Source organism: Carcharhinus amblyrhynchos, chromosome 3 (assembly GCF_965287045.1).
Source record: "Carcharhinus amblyrhynchos chromosome 3, sCarAmb.v2.hapA, whole genome shotgun sequence".
Classification (NCBI taxonomy): domain Eukaryota; kingdom Metazoa; phylum Chordata; class Chondrichthyes; order Carcharhiniformes; family Carcharhinidae; genus Carcharhinus; species Carcharhinus amblyrhynchos.
In genome coordinates, this window is record NC_137326.1 from 92,735,402 (window position 1) to 92,756,225 (window position 20,824).

General features: G+C 40.3%; 1 protein-coding gene across 1 annotated transcript in view; it reads left to right on the top strand.

Moving 5' to 3' along the window:
- cul3b (cullin 3b) overlaps positions 1-20,824 on the top strand; it is a 106,000-nt gene that overhangs the window by 77,793 nt on the left and 7,383 nt on the right. Inside the window, exons 9-14 of the mRNA XM_080185524.1 lie at positions 660-830; positions 2,039-2,146; positions 4,198-4,322; positions 7,274-7,385; positions 12,851-12,985; positions 14,502-14,688. Coding sequence (XP_080041650.1) covers positions 660-830; positions 2,039-2,146; positions 4,198-4,322; positions 7,274-7,385; positions 12,851-12,985; positions 14,502-14,688 — 838 coding nt within the window. The remainder of the gene's footprint in view (positions 1-659; positions 831-2,038; positions 2,147-4,197; positions 4,323-7,273; positions 7,386-12,850; positions 12,986-14,501; positions 14,689-20,824) is intronic.

The window sequence follows — 20,824 nt, forward strand, 5'->3', positions numbered from 1 at the left end:
ATCTTTGTGAGTAGTGTTCTTCAAGGTCAGCAGTGAGCACTAATACTTCGCTGCTGATGACAAAACCCAGGCTGTAGATCCAGAAGGATTGGATTTGGATCAGACTTCAGGTGCAGGTGACTGTAGGTACAAGTGACTAACCCTGATTTCACCTGTCCATGGATGCCAGTGTTGTTGAGATTCTTGATGCAATCACAAACACCCCAAAAGGCTGCAGTCATCTGGAACTCAATATTCTAATCTGGGATGGAGTTAGTTAATGGGTGGTGGGTGGTGGCTGCTTCTTGTGACCAGATTTTTGAAATGGCATAAATGATTGTGTATTTTGTAGCATAAGATGGTTATGGCTAGAAATCATTTTTAAAAACTGCCATCATTTTTTCAGTATAGATTGCAACTTTGATGGCAATTATGCAGAAATTTCAATGTCATGTTTTGATATCTGCTATGAATAAATAAATTCCATGTACAACTTGTTCAGACTAAAGATTTTATTAGTATCAGTTTTAATTGTTAACTTCTCTGAGACATTTAAATGCTTTAACAGATCTGTACAAACAGCTATCACTTGGAATTCATAGGTGCATTTAAAGTGGCACTTAATTTAAGGCAATTTAGGTTGGCCTATTACAAAGATGAGATTTCTTTTTTGTTTTAAGTTGACAGAACAAGAAGTAGAGACCATCTTGGACAAGGCCATGGTTCTGTTCCGATTTATGCAGGAGAAGGATGTATTTGAACGCTACTACAAACAACATCTGGCCAGAAGGCTTCTCACCAACAAAAGTGTATCTGATGACTCAGAGAAAAATATGATCTCTAAACTTAAGGTGAAAATGTGAATCTTAAGTTATAGCATTTTAAACAATTTCTAGTCACATTTGCATTAATATTGGTGAACAGTAGCTAGCTTAGTGCAGTAATCTTCCTCTTCCTAAATATAATTGTAAACACAAAGTTTATTTATGTACTGTATTTAGAGGGAGTGGTACAAAGGAGATATAAGATGCAGCTTAAATAATTAGTTAGTGAATTATAATGATATTATCCAACATAATGTCCTTAAGTTTTAAAATATTATTTTCACTAGAGGATTCACTAATATGCATATTATTTAAGTTTTTCACTCAGATTAATTTAAAAATTTTATAGTTTATTAATGTTTGAGTGAGTACTGTAGTGAAAATTTTAGCTTGCAAGACAGTGACAAAATGTTGCAGCAGAAGTAGAGTAAATCTTGAAACTTAACCACTTGTTCTGGTAAAAACAGTTATGCAAATCTGCTTAATAGCTGTAAGGAAATTGTAAGATCATTGTTTCAGTTCCACATCTTTTTATGTTGAGTTAGCAAAAGATAAATTTATGTTGCTATAGTGGAAAGCAGTGTTGGCCTGCTGTGAGCCATAAATACAGTTTTACTGTTTGGACAATCAAAACATATTTGTGTACAATCAATTTACCTCCAGTTACTGCTAACATGAGCACTGTCTAGTTCAGCACATTCTGCTTACTATGAATCTATGCTCTGTTGTACAGGCTTGACCTGATTTTAAAATAACCCATTATTTAAACTGCTTTATGGTAAAACGTAAATGCCCATAATAATAATGTTCAGAAGGAACAGCATATGTAAAAGTTGCTTTTTGTGGCAATTCCACAGTACATAATTGAATTCAACATTATTCAGTTGAACAATATTTTTTGAATATGAATAAGCTAACTATTTTTATTGTTTAAAATATTGAAATTTTTATTTCAAGGAACTTTATTTAAAATCACAATCTGGTATTTTATCTTCAATAAGATCTCTTTTCTATCATTTTAGGAAATAGATGAAAAGCATAATTTTGTCACTGTTTTAGTTTCTGTTTAATCCTTTTGAATTTGGAGATCAGGATATGCAAACTGTACATATTATTCATTAAGCAAACCTCTTTCTCTTTCTAAAGCAACATTTTTGGGACTTGGGTTATTGCATGCCAATTTAGTTTATGGCTGATTTCTTGAATTGTTGCATTAAATGATTATTTTCCCTCAGACGGAGTGTGGTTGCCAGTTCACATCTAAACTGGAAGGAATGTTCAGGGACATGAGTATCTCAAATACAACAATGGATGAGTTCCGGCAGCACCTACAAACGACTGGGGTGAGAGAATGTTTCAGTAAAGTGTTTAGTATACTCCTGGGTATGGGCAATGCCATATGATTTGAAAACCAAAGTTTCTAATTTGACATATCCATTAGACTATTATCTATTGATGTTGAATGTTTCTATTTTGTAGACTATGGTTGATAATGATTGTATAATTAGAAGAGTAGATTATTTGTATTCAACAAGTTTTAACCTTTCCTTCTCACCAGCAAAGCACAACCACCAATAAACTAGTTTTGCCTCAAAGTGTTAAGCATGGAGCCACCAAAACTTTTTTGGTGTATGTGATCTTTAAGATTTATACTAACTAAATCTATTATTTTAAAAAAGACAAACTAAATTTTAGCCTATAATGAGCAATGGCTCAGACATTATGATTTTATTAATGGCAAAACTACCAACGTTTAGTCATTAGAACTGTGAAACTGATAGCAACTACAGCAACCCACATATGTGCAGTTAAACCCAAAGCTCAGAAGTTGGTGTCAGCGATTCCCTCTTCTTCCACTGGGATGCACTGTTGAAGAAGTAGTTTTTAGGAATCACTTTAACTGATGTGAACTTTCCCATTGTGCTGTAGTATTGCTATTTTTAAAAAGCTGCACCATGTTGAATGAGAGGTAATTGGGTTTTTAATAGTGTGCTAAATTTATAAATTTTGCTGAACAATTCTGATTGTAAAACTAATTTTATATTTGTGGAATATCAAACTTCTACATGACTAAATTCCGTAAGTTTTTCATTTTCTTAAGTCTATGAAATTCCAACTTCTGTACAGGGGAACAAGATTGGTGGAACGGCAAATTGCGCGGAGGGTATGGAGAGTCTGCAGAAGGATCTAGATAGGCTGGGCGAATGGGCCAGGAACTGGCAAATGGAATTTAATGTTGGCAAGTGCGAGGTGGTCCACTTTGGTAGGAATAATGGTAGGAAGGACTATTACTTACGTGGCGAAAAACTGCAGCAGGCGACGGTGCAGAGGGACCTCGGGGTCCTTGTGAATGAGTCGCAAAAACCCAGCCTGCAGGTGCAGCAGGTGGTCAGGAAGGTGAATGGGATGCTGGTCTTCATAGCGAGGGGGATTGAATATAAAAGTAGGGAGGTCTTGCTGCAGCTGTATAGGGCATTGGTGAGGCCGCAGCTGGAGTACTGTGTGCAGTTTTGGTCGCCGCACTTATGCAAGGATGTTTTGGCCTTGGAGGGAGTGCAGAGGAGGTTTACTAGGCTGATGTCGGAGTTGAGGGGATTGAGCTATGAGGAGAGGCTGAATAACCTAGGCTTGTACTCGTTAGAGTTTAGAAGAATGAGGGGAGATCTCATTGAGACGTATAAGATGATGAATGGGATGGATAGGATAGAGGTGGAGAGACTCTTCCCGCTCAGAAAGGACAGTAGGACTAGGGGGCACAGCCTCAAGATAAAGGGGGGGCGACTTAGAACGGAGCTGAGGAGGAACTTCTTCACTCAAAGGGTGGTGAATCTCTGGAATTCTCTGCCCGTTGAAGTGGTGGAGGCTGCCTCGCTAAATATTTTTAAGACGCGGGTTGATGGGTTTTTGATAAGAGAGGGGATTAAGGGTTATGGGGAGAGGGCGGGAATGTGGAACTGAGCCATGACAGATCAGCCATGATCTTATTGAATGGCGGGCAGGCTCGAAGGGCTAGATGGCCTACTCCTGCTCCTATTTCTTACGTTCTTATGGCATGTCCCCATTTTTATTTCACCCAGTGTAAAATGTGTAAGAAATGAATGATAATCAGTACACTTGACTTTTGGGCTTACCATCTGAAAATTCTTCACCGTGATCAACTGCTTGGTTTGCCCATTGATAAAACTGCTGTTGGAGACATGGAGATTTTGTTGCAGAATCAAACTAATGTTAGGAGAGGTGAGATCAAGACCATAAAGATCATAGGATCTTAGTGGGCAGTCTTTTTTAAGGTGTGTAGGAGGTATAGTTGATTTGCCACTAATCACAAAATTCTGCCTAGTGCCTGCCTATTGTATTTTGTAATAAAGATGAACTGTGCTTTTTTTCCCCCCAGGTCTCTCTAGGTGGTGTTGACTTGACAGTAAGAGTTCTGACTACAGGTTATTGGCCTACTCAGTCTGCGACACCAAAATGTAACATCCCCCCAGCACCACGGCATGCCTTTGAAGTCTTTAGAAGGTAAAGCTTCATAATAAAACAATTTTGTTTTAAGAACATTTAACAACTTATTTGGTCACAAAATCAAAATTAAAAGCTGGATTAATCAAAATTTTCTGTGTGGGGGAAGATAATAATTGTTTTCTTTTAAAGTTTGATATTAGAGGAGTTTGGCTGCAGGACTAAATGCATTGTAAATGAGAAGTTGTATTTTAATTTTCACTCATGCACAATCACTTTTTGAAAAAAAAGTCTAAAACCTAGCTGAGTTGACTTACCTGAAAGCATCTTAATGTGTCTGCTATAGCAAATGTAGAATTGAAACACTTGTATTAACTATTTGTAACAAAGAATTTGAATTTGATTTATTTTGTGTCACTTTATAAAACCTATTAACTTTTAATTCTACAAAATATCACGAGCTATTTTTATTGCAGGACAGTTTAGTAGTATTGATATTTACCATAACAATGGGGGTAACGAGATGGAAAACGTCCCAGCAGCTAGCTTTGAATTTTCTCAAGAGTTGAATCTATGTAAATTGGTTCTTCGGAAATCCGAGTATATCCTCTCTTCTCCAATCCAACTAATCTGTTTCGGACCCTGAGTATTATTTTAATCCTTTTCTTCCATAAGTCTGCTTAATCAACATTCTAATCTGCCTTTCATCTTTAACTGAATTTATTTGTGGCAGCAGAAGTCAACAACCCCACGCATGAAACAAGATGCTTGAAATTAATTATATAGAAAATAAATTGCAAACAGGTTGTTAATTCCACTCTTTTTTTCCTATATCCATGACAAAAGCAGTAATTCTAATCTTGTGTCCCTTTATCCTCCTAGCTTCAATCTGGCTTGTAGCTTCCAGAGTTATCTCTGAATCCCATTTTTTTAAAAAAATGCAGTGCATAAAGTTAGATTTGTGAGCTTTATATATGTATGTTATCAAGCTCTATAATATGAAATTGCAGAGCGTTGCTCAATTGGTTTAGCTGTTTCAATTTGAATTGCACCTTCACCAGTTTTGCTTTGAATGGAGAGCGACTTTGCTGCCTTCACCTCACACTAATATGCAGGTTGAGATCGTCTCTCGTTCTTCACTGAGTTCTTTATGCCCAACTGGACCAAATACTCCATCTGTTACCCAGGCCAATGTTTTATATGGAGTGAATAAATTATAATTTCGAACTTATTGATTGGATCTGCATCTATAATACAACCACTTTTGGCATCCACAAATAGTTGTATTACGGATGCTAATGCATTTAATGTTTGTTGCCGAATGACAGTTGTCCTGATAATTGGTTCGGTTTTCCATGTGGAATCATTAAGTACACAATGTTACTCTGCCGACTTACTCCATTTAAGTGTTTGTATATTCTGAACTCTTGAATGCAATACACCCAGCCAATATCAAAATATACAAGATTTGGAAGGAACTCAACAAAGTGCATACTGAAGTGGGTTTTCCCTGGCTGGGGAATCTAGAACATTGGGGCTCGGATTACAGTTTGTTTATTAGTGTCACAAGTAGGCTTACATTAACACTGCAATGAAGTTACTGTGAAAATTCCTGACTCGTCACAGTCCGGCACCTATCTGGGTACATTGAGGGTGAAGTTAGCAAGGCCAATGTATCTAACCAGCACGCCTTTTGGACTTGTGGGAGGAAACCCACACAAACACACGGAGAATGTGTAAACTCCACACAGACAGGGATCCAAGCTGGGAATCGGACTCGGGTCCCTGGTGCTGTGAGACAGCAATGCTAACCACCAGAGCCTGATTATTTAGGACTAAGATGATCAGGTTCCTTTCCAGAAAGGGTTGTAAATCCTTTGAGTTGTGTATCCCAAAAGATTCTGGATGTTCCATCATTGAATATATTTAAGGCTGAAATACAGATTTTGGGGCTCCTCTGAATCAAGCGATGTGGGAGTACGTGGGTAGGTGGTTATGATGTGGAGATGCCGACGTTGGACTGGGGTAAATACAGTAAGAAGACTCTCAATATCAGGTTAAAGTCCAACAAGTTTATTTGGTAGCAAAAGCCACTAGCTTTTGGAGTGCTTGCTGCTCCTTCATCAGGTGAGTGGGATTTCAGTTCATAAACAGGCCATATAAAGACAAACTGAGTTTGTGAATTTATATGCCCTGTTTGTGAACTGAAATCCCACTCACCTGACGAAGGCACAGCAAGCACTCCGAAAGCTAGTGGCTTTTGCTACTAAATAAACCTGATGGACTTTAACCTGGTGTTGTGAGACTTCTTACTAGGTGGTTACGGCCAGTGATCCACCATGATCATGTTAAAAGGTGGAATAGTTTTAAAGGGCCATATAGTGTACTCCTTCTATTGCTTATGTTCTTTAACACTGGTTTCTATGACTTTGAACTTCCGCTAGAAACAAATTATTTGAACTTACTTCCTTCAGTGGCAATACTTAAAAAATTTTGAGCTTTTTTGACCCTGTAACGTGCAAACTGACCACATTTTAGAATCTATTATATTAGTAATGTGCTGTCCTGCATTGTTCTGAATGCAAACTGAACGGTAAGTTTGGATTTACTATATTGGGTGCTGTTTCTTTGACCTTCCCTTGCCCTTTTAATGTTCCATGAACTTTTCCACAGCAAGTGCTGCCAGAGGGTGATTGAAAAATATTTCCATCTCCAGTAACAATTAAGATAATAAAATCCCCTTGCAGTTCTGGACAGAGGTTTATTATGACCCCACGCTCCTCTTCAGAATGTTTTCTTTCAAAAGAGTGGAGACATTTTAAAACATTACTGTCTTCTAAGGTCCCACATTAATAACACTTTGTGGCCAACGTCAACCAAGAATAGATAAATTCTTAGTGATCACTTCTGGAGCTTAAATCATACTGAAATATAATTACATGTTATTGTCATTATGCCTTGCATTTTGATCTGGAGGCTTATAGAAATGCTGACTTTTGTTTTCATTGCAGATTCTATTTGGCAAAGCACAGTGGTCGACAGCTCACACTCCAACACCATATGGGTTCAGCAGATCTAAATGCTACTTTCTATGGACCTGTGAAAAAGGCAAGTGCCTTCATAGTAACTAATAAAAAAAAATCCAACATTTACCAAATTGCTGACAACTTGATTATAAACAGGAAGGTGAAGAAAGAAAATGAAATCATCCTTAAAATAAGGGAGTAAAGGGAATCATTGTCAGCTTGATAATAATCTCAATTCTGTGTCTGGTGCTATGCAAAGAAAGCTATGCATGCTTCTCATGGCATTTGTTTAGCTGCTAAGATGAAATATCAAACTTCGTTGGATTCCGGGGAAGTGCCGGAAGATTGGAAAACGGCTAATGTTACGCCGCTGTTTAAAAAAGGTAGCAGGCAAAAGGCAGGGAATTATAGACCGGTTAGTTTAACGTCTGTAGTTGGAAAAATGCTTGAATCCGTCATCAAAGAAGAAATAGCGAGGCACCTAGAAAAGAATGGTTTGATAGAGCAGACGCAGCACGGATTCGTTAAGGGGAAGTCGTGTTTGACAAATTTATTGAACATAAGAACATAAGAACATAAGAAATAGGAGCAGGAGTAGGCCATCTGGCCCTTCGAGCCTGCCCCGCCATTCAATAAGATCATGGCCGATCTGTCGTGGCTCAGTTCCACTTTCCCGCCCTCTCCCCATAACCCTTAATCCCCTCTCTTATCAAAAACCCATCAACCCGCTTCTTAAAAATATTTAGCGAGGCAGCCTCCACCACTTCAACGGGCAGAGAATTCCAGAGATTCACCACCCTTTGAGTGAAGAAGTTCCTCCTCAACTCCGTTCTGAACCGCCCCCCCTTTATCTTGAGGCTGTGCCCCCTAGTCCTACTGTCTTTTTTGAGCGGGAAGAGTCTTTCCACCTCTATCCTATCCATCCCATTCATCATCTTATACGTCTCAATGAGATCTCCCCTCATTCTTCTAAACTCTAACGAGTACAAGCCTAGTTTATTCAGCCTCTCCTCATAGCTCAACCCCCTCAACTCCGGTATCAGCCTAGTAAACCTCCTCTGCACTCCCTCCAAGGCCAAAATATCCTTGCGCAGGTGCGGCGCCCAAAACTGCACACAGTACTCCAGCTGCGGCCTCACCAATGCCCTATACAGCTGCAGCAAGACCTCCCTACTTTTATATTCAATCCCCCTCGCTATGAAGGCCAGCATCCCATTCGCCTTCCTGACCACCTGCTGCACCTGCAGGCTGGGTTTTTGCGACTCATGCACAAGGACCCCGAGGTCCCTCTGCACCGTCGCCTGCTGCAGTTTTTCGCCACGTAAGTAATAGTCCTTCCTACCATTCTTCCTACCAAAGTGGACCACCTCACACTTGCCAACATTAAATTCCATTTGCCATTTCCTGGCCCATTCGCCCAGCCTATCTAGATCCTTCTGCAGACTCTCCACACCCTCCGCACAATTTGCCTTTCCCCCAATCTTGGTGTCATCAGCAAATTTCGACACCCTACACTCGGTTTCGACACCCTACAATACTATTGGATTTCTATGAGGATGTGACTAGTGCGGTAGACAGAGGAGAACCGGTGGATGTGGTGTTTCTCGATTTTCAAAAGGCGTTTGATAAGGTGCCGCACAAAAGGTTGCTTCAGAAGGTTAGGGGGCATGGAGTTGGGGATAAGGTGTTAGCGTGGATAGAGGATTGGTCCTCTAATAGGAGGCAGAGATTTGGTATCAATGGATGCTATTCTGATTGGCGGTTGGTGACTAGTGGAGAGCCGCAGGGATCGGTCCTGGGGCCTCAGCTGTTTACCATTTATATAGATGATCTGGAGGAGGGGGCTGAGTGTAGGGTAACGAAATTTGCTGGACACAAAGATGAGTGGAAAAGCAAATTGTGCGGAGGGTGTGGGAAGTCTGCAGAGGGATCTGGATAGGCTGAGCGAGTGGGCGAGGACCTGGCAGATGGAGTACAATGTTAGCAAGTGTGAGGTTATCCACTTTGGCAGAAATAATAGTAGGAGGGATTACTATTTAAAGGGCGAAAAGCTGCAGCATGCTACAGTGCAGAAGGACTGAGTCGCAAAAACCCAGTCTGCAGGTGCAGCAGGTGATCAAAAAGGCGAATGGGATGCTGGCCTTTATAGCGAGGGGGATAGAATATAAAAGCAGGGAGGTCTTGCTGCAACTGCAGGGCACTGGTGAGGCCGCAGCTGGGGTACTGTGTGCAGTTTTGGTCACCGCACTTGCGCAAGGATATTTTGGCCTTGGAGGGAATGCAGAGGAGGTTCACTAGGCTGATACTGGAGATGAGGGGGTTAGACTATGAAGAGAGACTGAATAGATTGGGTCTGTACTTGTTGGAGTTTAGAAGGATGAGGGGGGGATCTTATAGAGACGTATAAGATAATGAAGGGGATGGATAGGGTAGAAGTAGAGAGATTCTTCCCGCTCAGAAAGGACAGCAGGACTAGAGGGCACAGCCTCAAGATAAGGGGGAAGTGGCAGTTTAGATCGGAGTTGAGGAGGAACTTCTTCACTCAAAGGGTGGTGAATCTCTGGAATTCTCTGCCCGTTGAAGTGGTGGAGGCTACCTCGCTAAATATATTTAAGTCACGGGTAGATAGGTTTTTGACAGACAAGGGAATTAAGGGTTATGGGGAGAAAGTGGGAAAGTGGAACTGATCTACTTCAGATCAGCCATGATCTTATTGAATGGCGGGACAGGCTTGAAGGGCTAGATGGCCTACTCCTCTTATTTCTTATGTTCTTAAAGACTTCAAAGATGATGCTGTGGTCTATAAATCAAATTTAAAATGTATTAATATAACCTGCAGCATAAATTTACGTGTTTCATTGCAAGTTAAGTTTGATGTAAAATGGAAGTGACGAGTCAAGCTTTATCTAGAACTTGACTTTAAATATGCTTCTTTTCAGCATCTGGAGCTTAATCATTTGGTTAATTTTATTTATATTGAGTTGCAACAACTAATTGATTGTACAGGGAGTCATGTTTTCAATAGAAATAGTTTTAATAAATATTCTGTCATTAATTTGGTCTTAAATATTTTGGTTAAATGCATAAGCATATTCTGGTGATTGTGTCAGTAGCCCATTTTGGACAATAGTATTAAAGCATTTTAAAACAGAAGTAATCAGAATTTATGGCAGCCTGCCTAAGATATCCAAGTGATATCATACCATAAGACAATCGAATCATCATGCTTCTGGGCAAAATCTTGAACTGCTGGCTCTGTTACAATCTTGTAATTCTTGTAGACAATGCTAAATTCTTGAGTACATAGTGCTATGATTCTTGACCAAATCCAGGGTTGCTTGGGGGTCAAGTTAGGGACCAGTAACTTCTTTGTTAAATTAGAAAATGTTTAAAATTCAAGGTTACTAATAAAGCCACAAGATTCCATAGATTTGGAATAAATAAAAATAAACTTGTAAGTTTGGAAAGATAAAATGATCTATAATACCTTATACTCTTACATTCAGGGTAAGTATGAGGTACATGTGAATCAACAAGCGTGGTCAAACACACCATACTACACAAAAAGTGTGACGAAAACAGATTCCATGGACTTCTGAACAGCTCATCCAGGCGTTTGTCACATTGTGAGCCAAGCAATCTCACTGAAACTTTATTCTTCACATTTCTTCAAGAAATCTTCACATTTGAAGTTCTTACCTTGGAATTCTCTCAAACGTTGCTCCAACTTGGATGACTTCAAAATTGATCCATCTCAGTGTTCCATTCTCACAGGGTTTCTTTCCAAGGAAGCTTAATTTCTGAGCTTCACCTTCCAAGCACAATCTCAAATCTTTGGCAGTGCCATGCAGAACACCACTACTCCAAAAGGGTACCTTTTCCCCTGTGGCCCACAACGGAGTCACAAACTTTGGCTGCCTTTTCAGATCTTTAAGGCCTTTCTCACACCCACTTCATTTAAAGTTTGCTCCCTGCAGCACATTAATTCACAGCCTACTTCTCTGCTCTTTTCTTTCAATTAATAGGAACTCCTGTCTTTTATCCCTTACCTGGGACCTCCTTTTCAGATGTCTCCTGATCTCTCCCTGTTCTCTTGCAGTCCTGATCCAAGGCACCTATTTGGTAATGGGACTCTAACAGGTCAACTGACCTGGGGTTTCATGCCATTCTTCTTTCTCTCTGGTGCACAAGGCTGGTCCTTAATCTGAAGAGCATGAAATAACTGAACTATATATGTGCAGCTGGTTCCTGACCAGGGCATGCATGAAACGCCCGAGAATCCTCAGAAATCAGAGTCCCCAACCTCCAAATGTCAAACTAAGGTAAGTATAGGTTCCATCACAATAGATCAACAACAAAGTTGGTGGCATTCAGCAATCCAGCTTCTTCTGCGAAGATGATAGCAGTTAAAACTTCAGATTTAGTTACTCTTTGAAGTCATGACAAAGGTTCTAATTGGTGAATGTTAACCCTTTCTCCACATATTCTGTATGACCCATTGAATGCTTGCAGCATTTTCTGTTTTTATATTCTGAATTTTGCCTTCTGCAGTATTGCTCAACAGAAAAGTTATTGAGTTTAAAACAATGTTTAAGCTATCCAAGTTTAGTTTATTAGCCACAAGTAGTCATTACATTAACACTGCGGTTCAGTGTGAAAATGCCCTAGTTGTCACACTCCAGCGCCTGTTTGGGTACACTGAGGGAGAATTTAGTATGGCCAGTTCACCTAACTTGCACATCTTTGGATTGTGGGAGGAAACTGGAGTTCCTGGAGGAAACCCATGCAGACAGAGGGAGAATGTGCAACCTCCACACAGTGACCCAGCTGGGAGTTGAACCCAGATCCCTGGTGCTGTGAGGTAGCAGTGCTAACCAGTGCCATTGTGCTGCCCAACTGAAAATACAGCTGAGATGTAATCTGTCTTTTTCTCCTTTGTGAAAGGATTAAACCTGTCCTTAAGTATTTATATATTTAAAAAGCCAGGCAAACCCTGACCTTTGAGAGGACAAAACAATTGAGAATGATTTTTTAGTTTACTATAGAGTTTGATTAAATTTTGAGTTTATAAATGTGCTGATGAATGGGTTTTTTAGAGCAGTAGCAATCAGTGGGTGATAAATGAGTAATATACTGCTAACTAACCATCTTGAGTGGATGGTAGGGAGAAATTATATTCTCGATAGTCTGTAGAAGTTTAGGTTTGATTAACTACAATTTAGGAGTCCACCAGAGTGTCAGTCGCAACATGTTGCCTGGCTTTTGTTTTAAAGAGAATTTTTAAAATGTCAACTCATCCTTCCTGATGTGAAACCATTTGTAGCACAGTTTTGCAGATTTGTTACCATTAAAAAGCACAGCTTTACCTAATTTTCTTTAATAATTATGCATTCACTGAGTCCATTGATTTAATCCCAGAAAGTTTAGCCAAAATTATTTTTAAGTTGGCAAACTTGTGTTCATATGATTACACTACCTTAGAATAACAGTGTCACATGCTAATGTTTCAAAAATAATTATATGTGTGGATTGAATGTTCATTATACATTTGTGTCATAACAGGAAGACGGTTCTGAAGTTGGAGTAGGTGGTGCACAAGTAACTGGCTCGAACACCAGAAAGCACATATTGCAAGTATCTACTTTCCAGATGACCATATTAATGCTGTTCAACAATAGAGAGAAATATACATTTGAGGTGAGAATAGAGTATGACAAAAATGTGATGCATGACTGTCATATTAGGAAATAGACATTCTTCCCGATGTGGCTCCGCAAGATGAGTTCCTACAGGTATAATGTTGCATGCCATTTTTAATTGCAAGACAGTTGTATGTAAAGAGGTAATGACTGCTCAAATGCTGCTGTGAGGCAGATAATTGCTATTTTGTTGTTAAATGCACTTCAGAGTAGATTGATTTATGTGTGGATTTTACCAACAGAAAAGTTTTTGCAGTGCGGGTAAGTGAAATAATCTAAGTCACTTAATAGGATCCAGAGAGATATGATTTGATTTATTATTGTCACATGTATTAGTATGCAGTGAAAAGTATTGTTTCTTGTGCACTATAAAGACAAAACATACCGTGCATAGAGAGGGAAAGGAGAGAATGCAGCATGTAGTCTTACAGTCATGGTTGGGGTGTAGAGAAAAAATCAACTTAGTGCGAAGTAGGTCCATTCAAAATTCTGATTGCAGCAGAAAAGAAGCTGCTTTTGAGTTGGTTGGTACATGATCTCAAACTTTTGTTTTTTTTTTCCCGACAAAAGAATGTGGAAGACAGTGTATCTGGGATGCATGGTGTCCTTGATTACACTGGCTGCTTTTCCCTGGTAGCGGAATGGATTATATCAGAGGAGTGGATGCAGAGGCTGGTTGACTTCAAAATGAGCTTATAGCTCAGACTTCTGAGTAGAAGATTTAAACTGAGTGATTTATAACTTGCATTTCAACTTAATAGCAGTATACATATTTAAAGAAATAAAAACAAAGCCTTTAGGTTAGGCAGCATTTTTGGAGAGTGAGGAAAGGGGTGAACATTAGAACTGAAACAAGTTGAAGATGTATCAGGCTTTAAAGAAATGAAGTAAAGAGGAGAGAACAAAAGGGAAAGTTTAGTGATGGGATGCAAGACAGAAGAGATTAATTGACAAGAAGGATGACGGTTCAAGGCAGGTGGTAATGGAATGAGTAAAGAAACAAGAAATGGGCCTAGAGGTGGTATAAACTCTTTACACCTTTTTCTAATTCTGATGAAGGACCAGCAACCTGAAGTGTTAACGGATTTTCTGTGATTTCAGATTTTCAGCAGCTACAATATTTTTATTTTGTTTTTACTTATGATGTTTGCAAGTTTTCCAACTTTGTGCTTGTAAGAGGGATGGTGTGTCCATGTTTCTACTTTGTTAATGCATGAGCTGCAAAGCAAACAACAACATCAAAGATGGTATGTTGTCCTAGGATATGTGTCAAAGAGCAGTAGCTTGTCTCTTCGTTGCAACATTTCCTTTTCTATACTTGTGCGTTCTCTGTCAAGTGCTTTTAAGCTTTACAATGATGTGGATCAAGTCAAAATTAGAATTGTTCCACTTAAATACTTGGATGTTTTTTCTAAAAGCCCTGTTACTTGGCTAATGTTTAACAAAGTTGTGCATTTGGAAATGTGGTATTTTTGTAAATATAATCTTTTTAAAGCGCTGTAATTTATTTGCAGGAAATTCAGCAAGAGACAGATATTCCTGAACGAGAATTGATCAGAGCTCTTCAGTCTTTAGCATGTGGCAAACCAACACAACGAGTCCTTAGCAAAGAGCCCAAGTCAAAAGAAATTGAGCCTGGTCATGTTTTTATAGTGAATGATCAGTTCACATCAAAATTGCACAGAGTCAAGATTCAAACAGGTTTGTTTGTTTCAAAAAATCAATTAAACTGAAGTGATTATTTTTTGCGCAGATAGGAATAATTGCTCACATTAAAATATTTGGCCAGTTAAGAGTGAATAAATTATTAACATTCATTTCTGGAAAATGAGTAATGAGGAAGTTTTTGCTAAGGAGGCCCCTTTCCCCACTTGTATAAGATTTAAAGCTTTAAGTCTGAGCCGGTGTCCTATAGTTCATATTGCAGGGATGCAATCTGGGAATAGTGTCCTGCAGTCAGCATTGCAGTGATACAGTCTGGAACAGTGTCAACAATCAGTTCTAGTTGAAAAAAATTAATCGAGAAGCGCTAGGGAGAAACAAAAGTCAGAGCCCATATATGTGATAAGTAATTATAGTAAGCAATACAAAGATAAATCGGCCGAAGTAGAATTAGACAAGGAGACCAAGGTAAGAGAAGTATCTTTTAATTTGAAAAGTTAGCAAGTTGGACAGCTATATTTCAGGAAGGGCGATAGGAATAAACCAGGGAATCATAGACCAGAGAGTTTCATATCAGTGGCAGGGAAAACATTAGAGAAAATTCTGAAGGAGAAAATTAATCTCCAGTTGGAGGGGCAAGATTTGATCAAGATAGTCAGCATGGCTTTGTCATGCTTAACAAATTTGAATTTTTCAGGAGTTGATCGGGTGTATAGATGAGGGTAGTGCCGTTGGTGTAGTTCATATGGGTTTTAGTAAAGTCTTTGCTAAGTTCCCACATAGGAGATTGATAAAGAAGGTAAAAGTGCATGGCATCCAGGGTAACTTGGCAAGTTGGGTCCAAAACTGGCTTTATGGTGGGACGCTGACTGATAGCCAAATTCCGCACACGAGGACGGCCTTCACCGGGTTCTTGGGTTCATGTCACACTATCTGTAACCCCCACGACTTACCTGGGCTTGCAAAATCTTACTAACTGTCCTGGCTGGATATAATACACAATCTGTTTAACCTGTGCTTAACTCTGCCTCCACTCACATTGTTTGTACCTCACATTCCAACCATTATTTTGTAAATTGAGGTTGTGTCTTTATATGCCCTGTTTGTGAATAGGATTCCCACTTACCTGGTGAAGGATCAGCGCTCTGAAAACTAGTGGCTTTTACTACCAAATAAATCTGTTGGACTTCAACCTGGTGTTGTGAGATTTTTTACTTTGTGGAAGGAGACAGAGGATGGTGATAGAAGGATTTTTTGTGACTGGAGGCCATGTCCAGTGGTGAACTCAAGGGGTCGATGCTAGGTCCCTTGTTTGTGATGTATATAAAAAATATAGATGAGAGTGTGGAGAAGATGTTAAGTCAGCTTTGGAATGACACAAAGATTAGCCGGTTAATAGCCAGGAAGAAGGTCTAATGTTGCAGAAAAATACAGGTGAATCGATCAGATCGACAGATCACTAGCAGTTGGTATTTAATCCTGAAAAGTGTGAGGTGATGCACTTTGGAAAGAGGAACAAGATACGGGAGTACTCAGAGTGGCAGGACACTAGGAACCTCAGAGGGATCTTGAGATGCTTGTCCACAGAACCCTGAAGATGGCAGGACAGGTTAATAGGGTCGTTAAGGTGGAACACTTGTTTTTATTAGCTGCAGCAAAACTACACTAAACCCACTTTCAGCACTTGGCCTATATCCTTGAATGTTATGTCATTTTAAATACTCATTCGTGTACTTTTTCCTGCCTCTTCTACTCTCCCAGGCACTGCATTTCCAGACTCCCACCATCTTCTGGGTGAAAAATGTTTTTTGTCAAATCTCTAAACTTCCTGTCCCTCACCTTAAAATTATATTCTCATTATTGACCCTTCAGCCATTAGAAACAGCTGCTTCCTATCCACCCTGTCCATACCCTTCAACCTTGCACACTGCAATCAGGCCCCCCTTATCTGTTCTAAAGAAAACAAACTGAACTTATCCAGCCCCTCTTCGTAGCTCAAAAGCTCCAAATAGGCAATGTCTTGGTGATTCGCCACAGATGCTTTGCCCATCTTTGTGTTTGCAACTTAGTTTTGAGATTTTCAGCATCTGAAGTATTTTGGAGTGATCCTGGATTCTGGGTGAAAAACACCACATCAGAAGTGCTAGATATTAAATGAGAACAATAATATTGGAAAGAAGCTAAGAACTTTGTAGTACAAGTATTTTTTATTTTGTACCTCTTAAGTAACTCCAAAAGTAATGTGGACAAAAGTTAATAATGCCTTAACCGTGTTGAACATTTCTGTACATACTAAACAGAATGAAGTAGTAATTAATTGAGATGTTGATTATAAGAAACATTCCAAGAACCCTCCCATGTAGATTTAAGAAAAAATAGGTGTTGAACAAAAAAGTGAGATTATCAGAAGTGACCAATAGCTTGATCTTAGTAATGAGGACAAAGCTGTCGAAAACTCCTCCACCAATTGAAATGATGACAAAAATCAGAGACATAGAACTTGAAACTTCATAACGTGGGAAAAGTCGTGGGGGGAATCTCTCTCGACAAGGATTTTAAACACAATGGTTTCAAATTGCCCAAATCAGTGTAGTTCAGCTGTAGCGGGATGATAAGTAAATGAGATGCGTGAAGCAAGATGTAAGCAGCAGAAATTCAAGCAGATTGAAATTTGCACAGTGAAGATTGGGAGATAATTATTGATTGAATCTGAAAATGATGGACGCATGTATATGTAAGCATTTCAATGGCAGTAAAGCTGAAGTAAAGGCAGAGGTTTGCAGTGGTGTTTCAGTTGAAGTATCCAGTAAAATGGATATTTAGTTGAGATTTTGAGCTCGAGACAATTTTTTAGGCATTGGATGCTAACATTTCTTCTTTCAGTTGCCACGCATCAATAAAATATTAGTGTCACCCCACTGACAACTCACTCCTTTATAATTGCCCCATAAGGTTTCTAATCCCATTGGGCTGCTGTCCCACTCTGTACATAAGAAATAGGAGCAGGAGTAGGCCATCTAGCCCTTCGAGCCTGCCCCGCCATTCAATAAGATCATGGCTGATCTGTCATGGCTCAGTTCCACATTCCCGCCCTCTCCCCATAACCCTTAATCCCCTCGCTTATCAAAAACCCATCAACCCGCGTCTTAAAAATATTTAGCGAGGCAGCCTCCACCACTTCAACGGGCAGAGAATTCCAGAGATTCACCACCCTTTGAGTGAAGAAGTTCCTCCTCAACTCCGTTCTAAACCGCCCCCCCTTTATCTTGAGGCTGTGCCCCCTAGTCCTACTGTCCTTTCTGAGCGGGAAGAGTCTCTCCACCTCTATCCTATCCATCCCATTCATCATCTTGTATGTCTCAATAAGATCTCCCCTTGTTCTTCTAAACTCTAATCACATGTTTTCCCCCACCTCCCCTGTCATACATTTAATGATTGTTTGTTGGATTTCAGCATATTTTTTTGCATTGTACACTACTGAAATTTGATGGACTTCTAGTCATAGGTTCAAACATCCTTTTGTGAAAACATACGCCCAAGTACTTGATTTTTTGTTGATGCTTTCCATACCTCAATTGGATCACTGAAAAAACTTCGGTTCAGATACTTTTTCCTGTATGTTTAGCCATTGTTCAATTTCTCAAAGTGTAGAGTTTCTTTGTTATTGATAAGCACAAGGGTGGATTTTCTGGGAAAACAGAAACCTAAATCTGAGGTAAATGCTTCAGCAAAGGCACATTATGTAACTGGATCTGTTGCTGACTTGTGCATTCAAAAAGATGGCAACAGGATCTGACATTAATTGAAAGCTCTCCACTGTATGGAGTCTGAAATGAATCTGATTCTGACCAGTAATCATTCTAGGTAGGTCACAATTAAATATTTGGGTAGTTTATCATAACTTTCATACTGTAGATCAGAGTTGTGACTGGGTTGGAGGGGTGGATAGTCTGAAGTGTTGATTGATCCTTAGTATCATGATTCTTCTTCCCATGCCCTTAAAATTGTAATGATGTGGATATGCCGGCGTTGGACTGGGGTAAACACAGTAAAAAGTCTGACAACACCAGGTTTAAGTCCAACCGATTTATTTGATAGTACACTCACTAGCTTTTGGGTTAGTCCCTTCGTCAGGTGAATGGAGAGTTCTGGCCTCAGAGCATATAAAGCACAGACAGTTTACAGATTACTGATTAGAATGCGAATCTTTACACCTAACCTGCTGTTCAAGTCTTAAAGTGGTCGACAGTGTGAGTGGAAGGAGCACTGATCACAGGTTAAAGAGACTTGTATTGTCTCCAGACAGTACAGTAAGTGAGGTTTTGCAAACCCAGGCAAGTCACGGGGGTTACACATAGTGCGACATGAACCCAGGATCCTTGTTGAGACCGTCCTCGTGTGTGGAACTTGGCTATCAGTCTTTGCTCAGCGACTCTGCGCTGTCGTGTGTCGTGAAGGCCGTCTTGGAGAATGCTCACCCGAAGGTCAGAGGCTGAATGCCCATGACCACTGAAGTGTTCGCCAACAGGAACGGAACAGTCAGGTTCGAACAAGACTTCTTCACCGCACAGAATCTTCAACCGATGCTATACGTTAGATACATCGATGACATTTTCTTTCTTTGGCCTCATGGAGAACAATCACTGAAACAACTACATGAGGACATCAACAAGTTCCATCCCACCATCAGACTCGCCGTGGACTATTCCCCAGAATCAGTTGCATTCTTGGACACACACATCTCCATCAAGGATGGTCACCTCAGCACCTCACTGTACTGCAAGCCCACAGACAATCTCACAATGCTCCACTTCTCCGGCTTCCACCCTAAACATGTTAAAGAAGCCATCCCCTACGGACAAGCCCTCCGTATACACAGGATTTGCTCAGATGAGGAAGATCGTGACAGACACCTCCAGATGCTGGAAGATGCCCTCATAAGAACAGGATATGGCGCTTGACTCATAGATCGACAGTTCCAATGCGCCACAGCAAAAAACCGTACCGATCTCCTCAAGAAGACAAACACGGGATACGGTGGACAGAGTACCCTTCGTCGTCCAGTACTTCTCCGGAGCGGAGAAGCTACGACATCACCTCCGGAGTCTTCAACATATCATTGATGAAGACGAACATCTCGCCAGGGCCATCCCCACACCTCCACTTCTTGCTTTCAGACGACCACGCAACCTCAAACAGACCATTGTTCGCAGCAAACTACCCAGTCTTCAGGAGAACAGTGACCACAATACCACACAACCCTGCCACAGCAACCTCTGCAAGACATGCCGGATCATCGACACGGATGACATCATCACACGTGAGAATACCATCCACCAGGTACACGGTAAATACTCTTGCAACTTGGCCAACGTTGTCTACCTGATACGTTGCGAGAAAGGATGTCCCGAAGCATGTTACATTGGGGAGACCATGCAGACGCCACGACAACGGATGAATGAACATCGCTCGACAGTCACCAGGCAAGACTGTTCCCTTCCTATTGGCGAACACTTCAGTGGTCACGGGCATTCAGCCTCTGACCTTCGGGTAAGCATTCTCCAAGGCGGCCTTCACAACACACGACAGCGCAGAGTCACTGAGCAGAGACTGATAGCCAAGTTCCGCGCACGAGGACAGTCTCAACAAGGATCCTGGGTTCATGTTGCACTAATATGTAACACCCGTGACTTGCCTGGGTCTGCAAAACCTCACTTACTGTACTGTCTGGAGACAATACACATCTCTTTAACCTGTGATCAGTGCTCCTTCCATTCACATTGTCGACCACTTTAAGACTTGAACTGCAGGTTAGGTGTAAAGATTCGCATTCTAATCCGTAATCTGTAAACTGTCTGTGCTTTATATGTTCTGTCTGAGGCCAGAACTCTCCATTCACCTGACGAAGGGACTAACCCGAAAGCTAGTGAGTGTACTATCAAATAAATCGGTTGGACTTCAACCTGGTGTTGTCAGACTTTTTACTTAAAATTGTATACAGAAACAAACTTCTTGCAAGAGAAAACAGCAAATATGTTTGTCTTGGTGTCCCATGCGTTTGATTGAAGTCCCCACTCTGATTCAGAAGTTTGATTTTTAATTAATGTTTTGATTGTACTCCAAGACAATCTATGTAGCTTTGTTGAAGTAATCTGTTCACTAGTGGGTATATAGT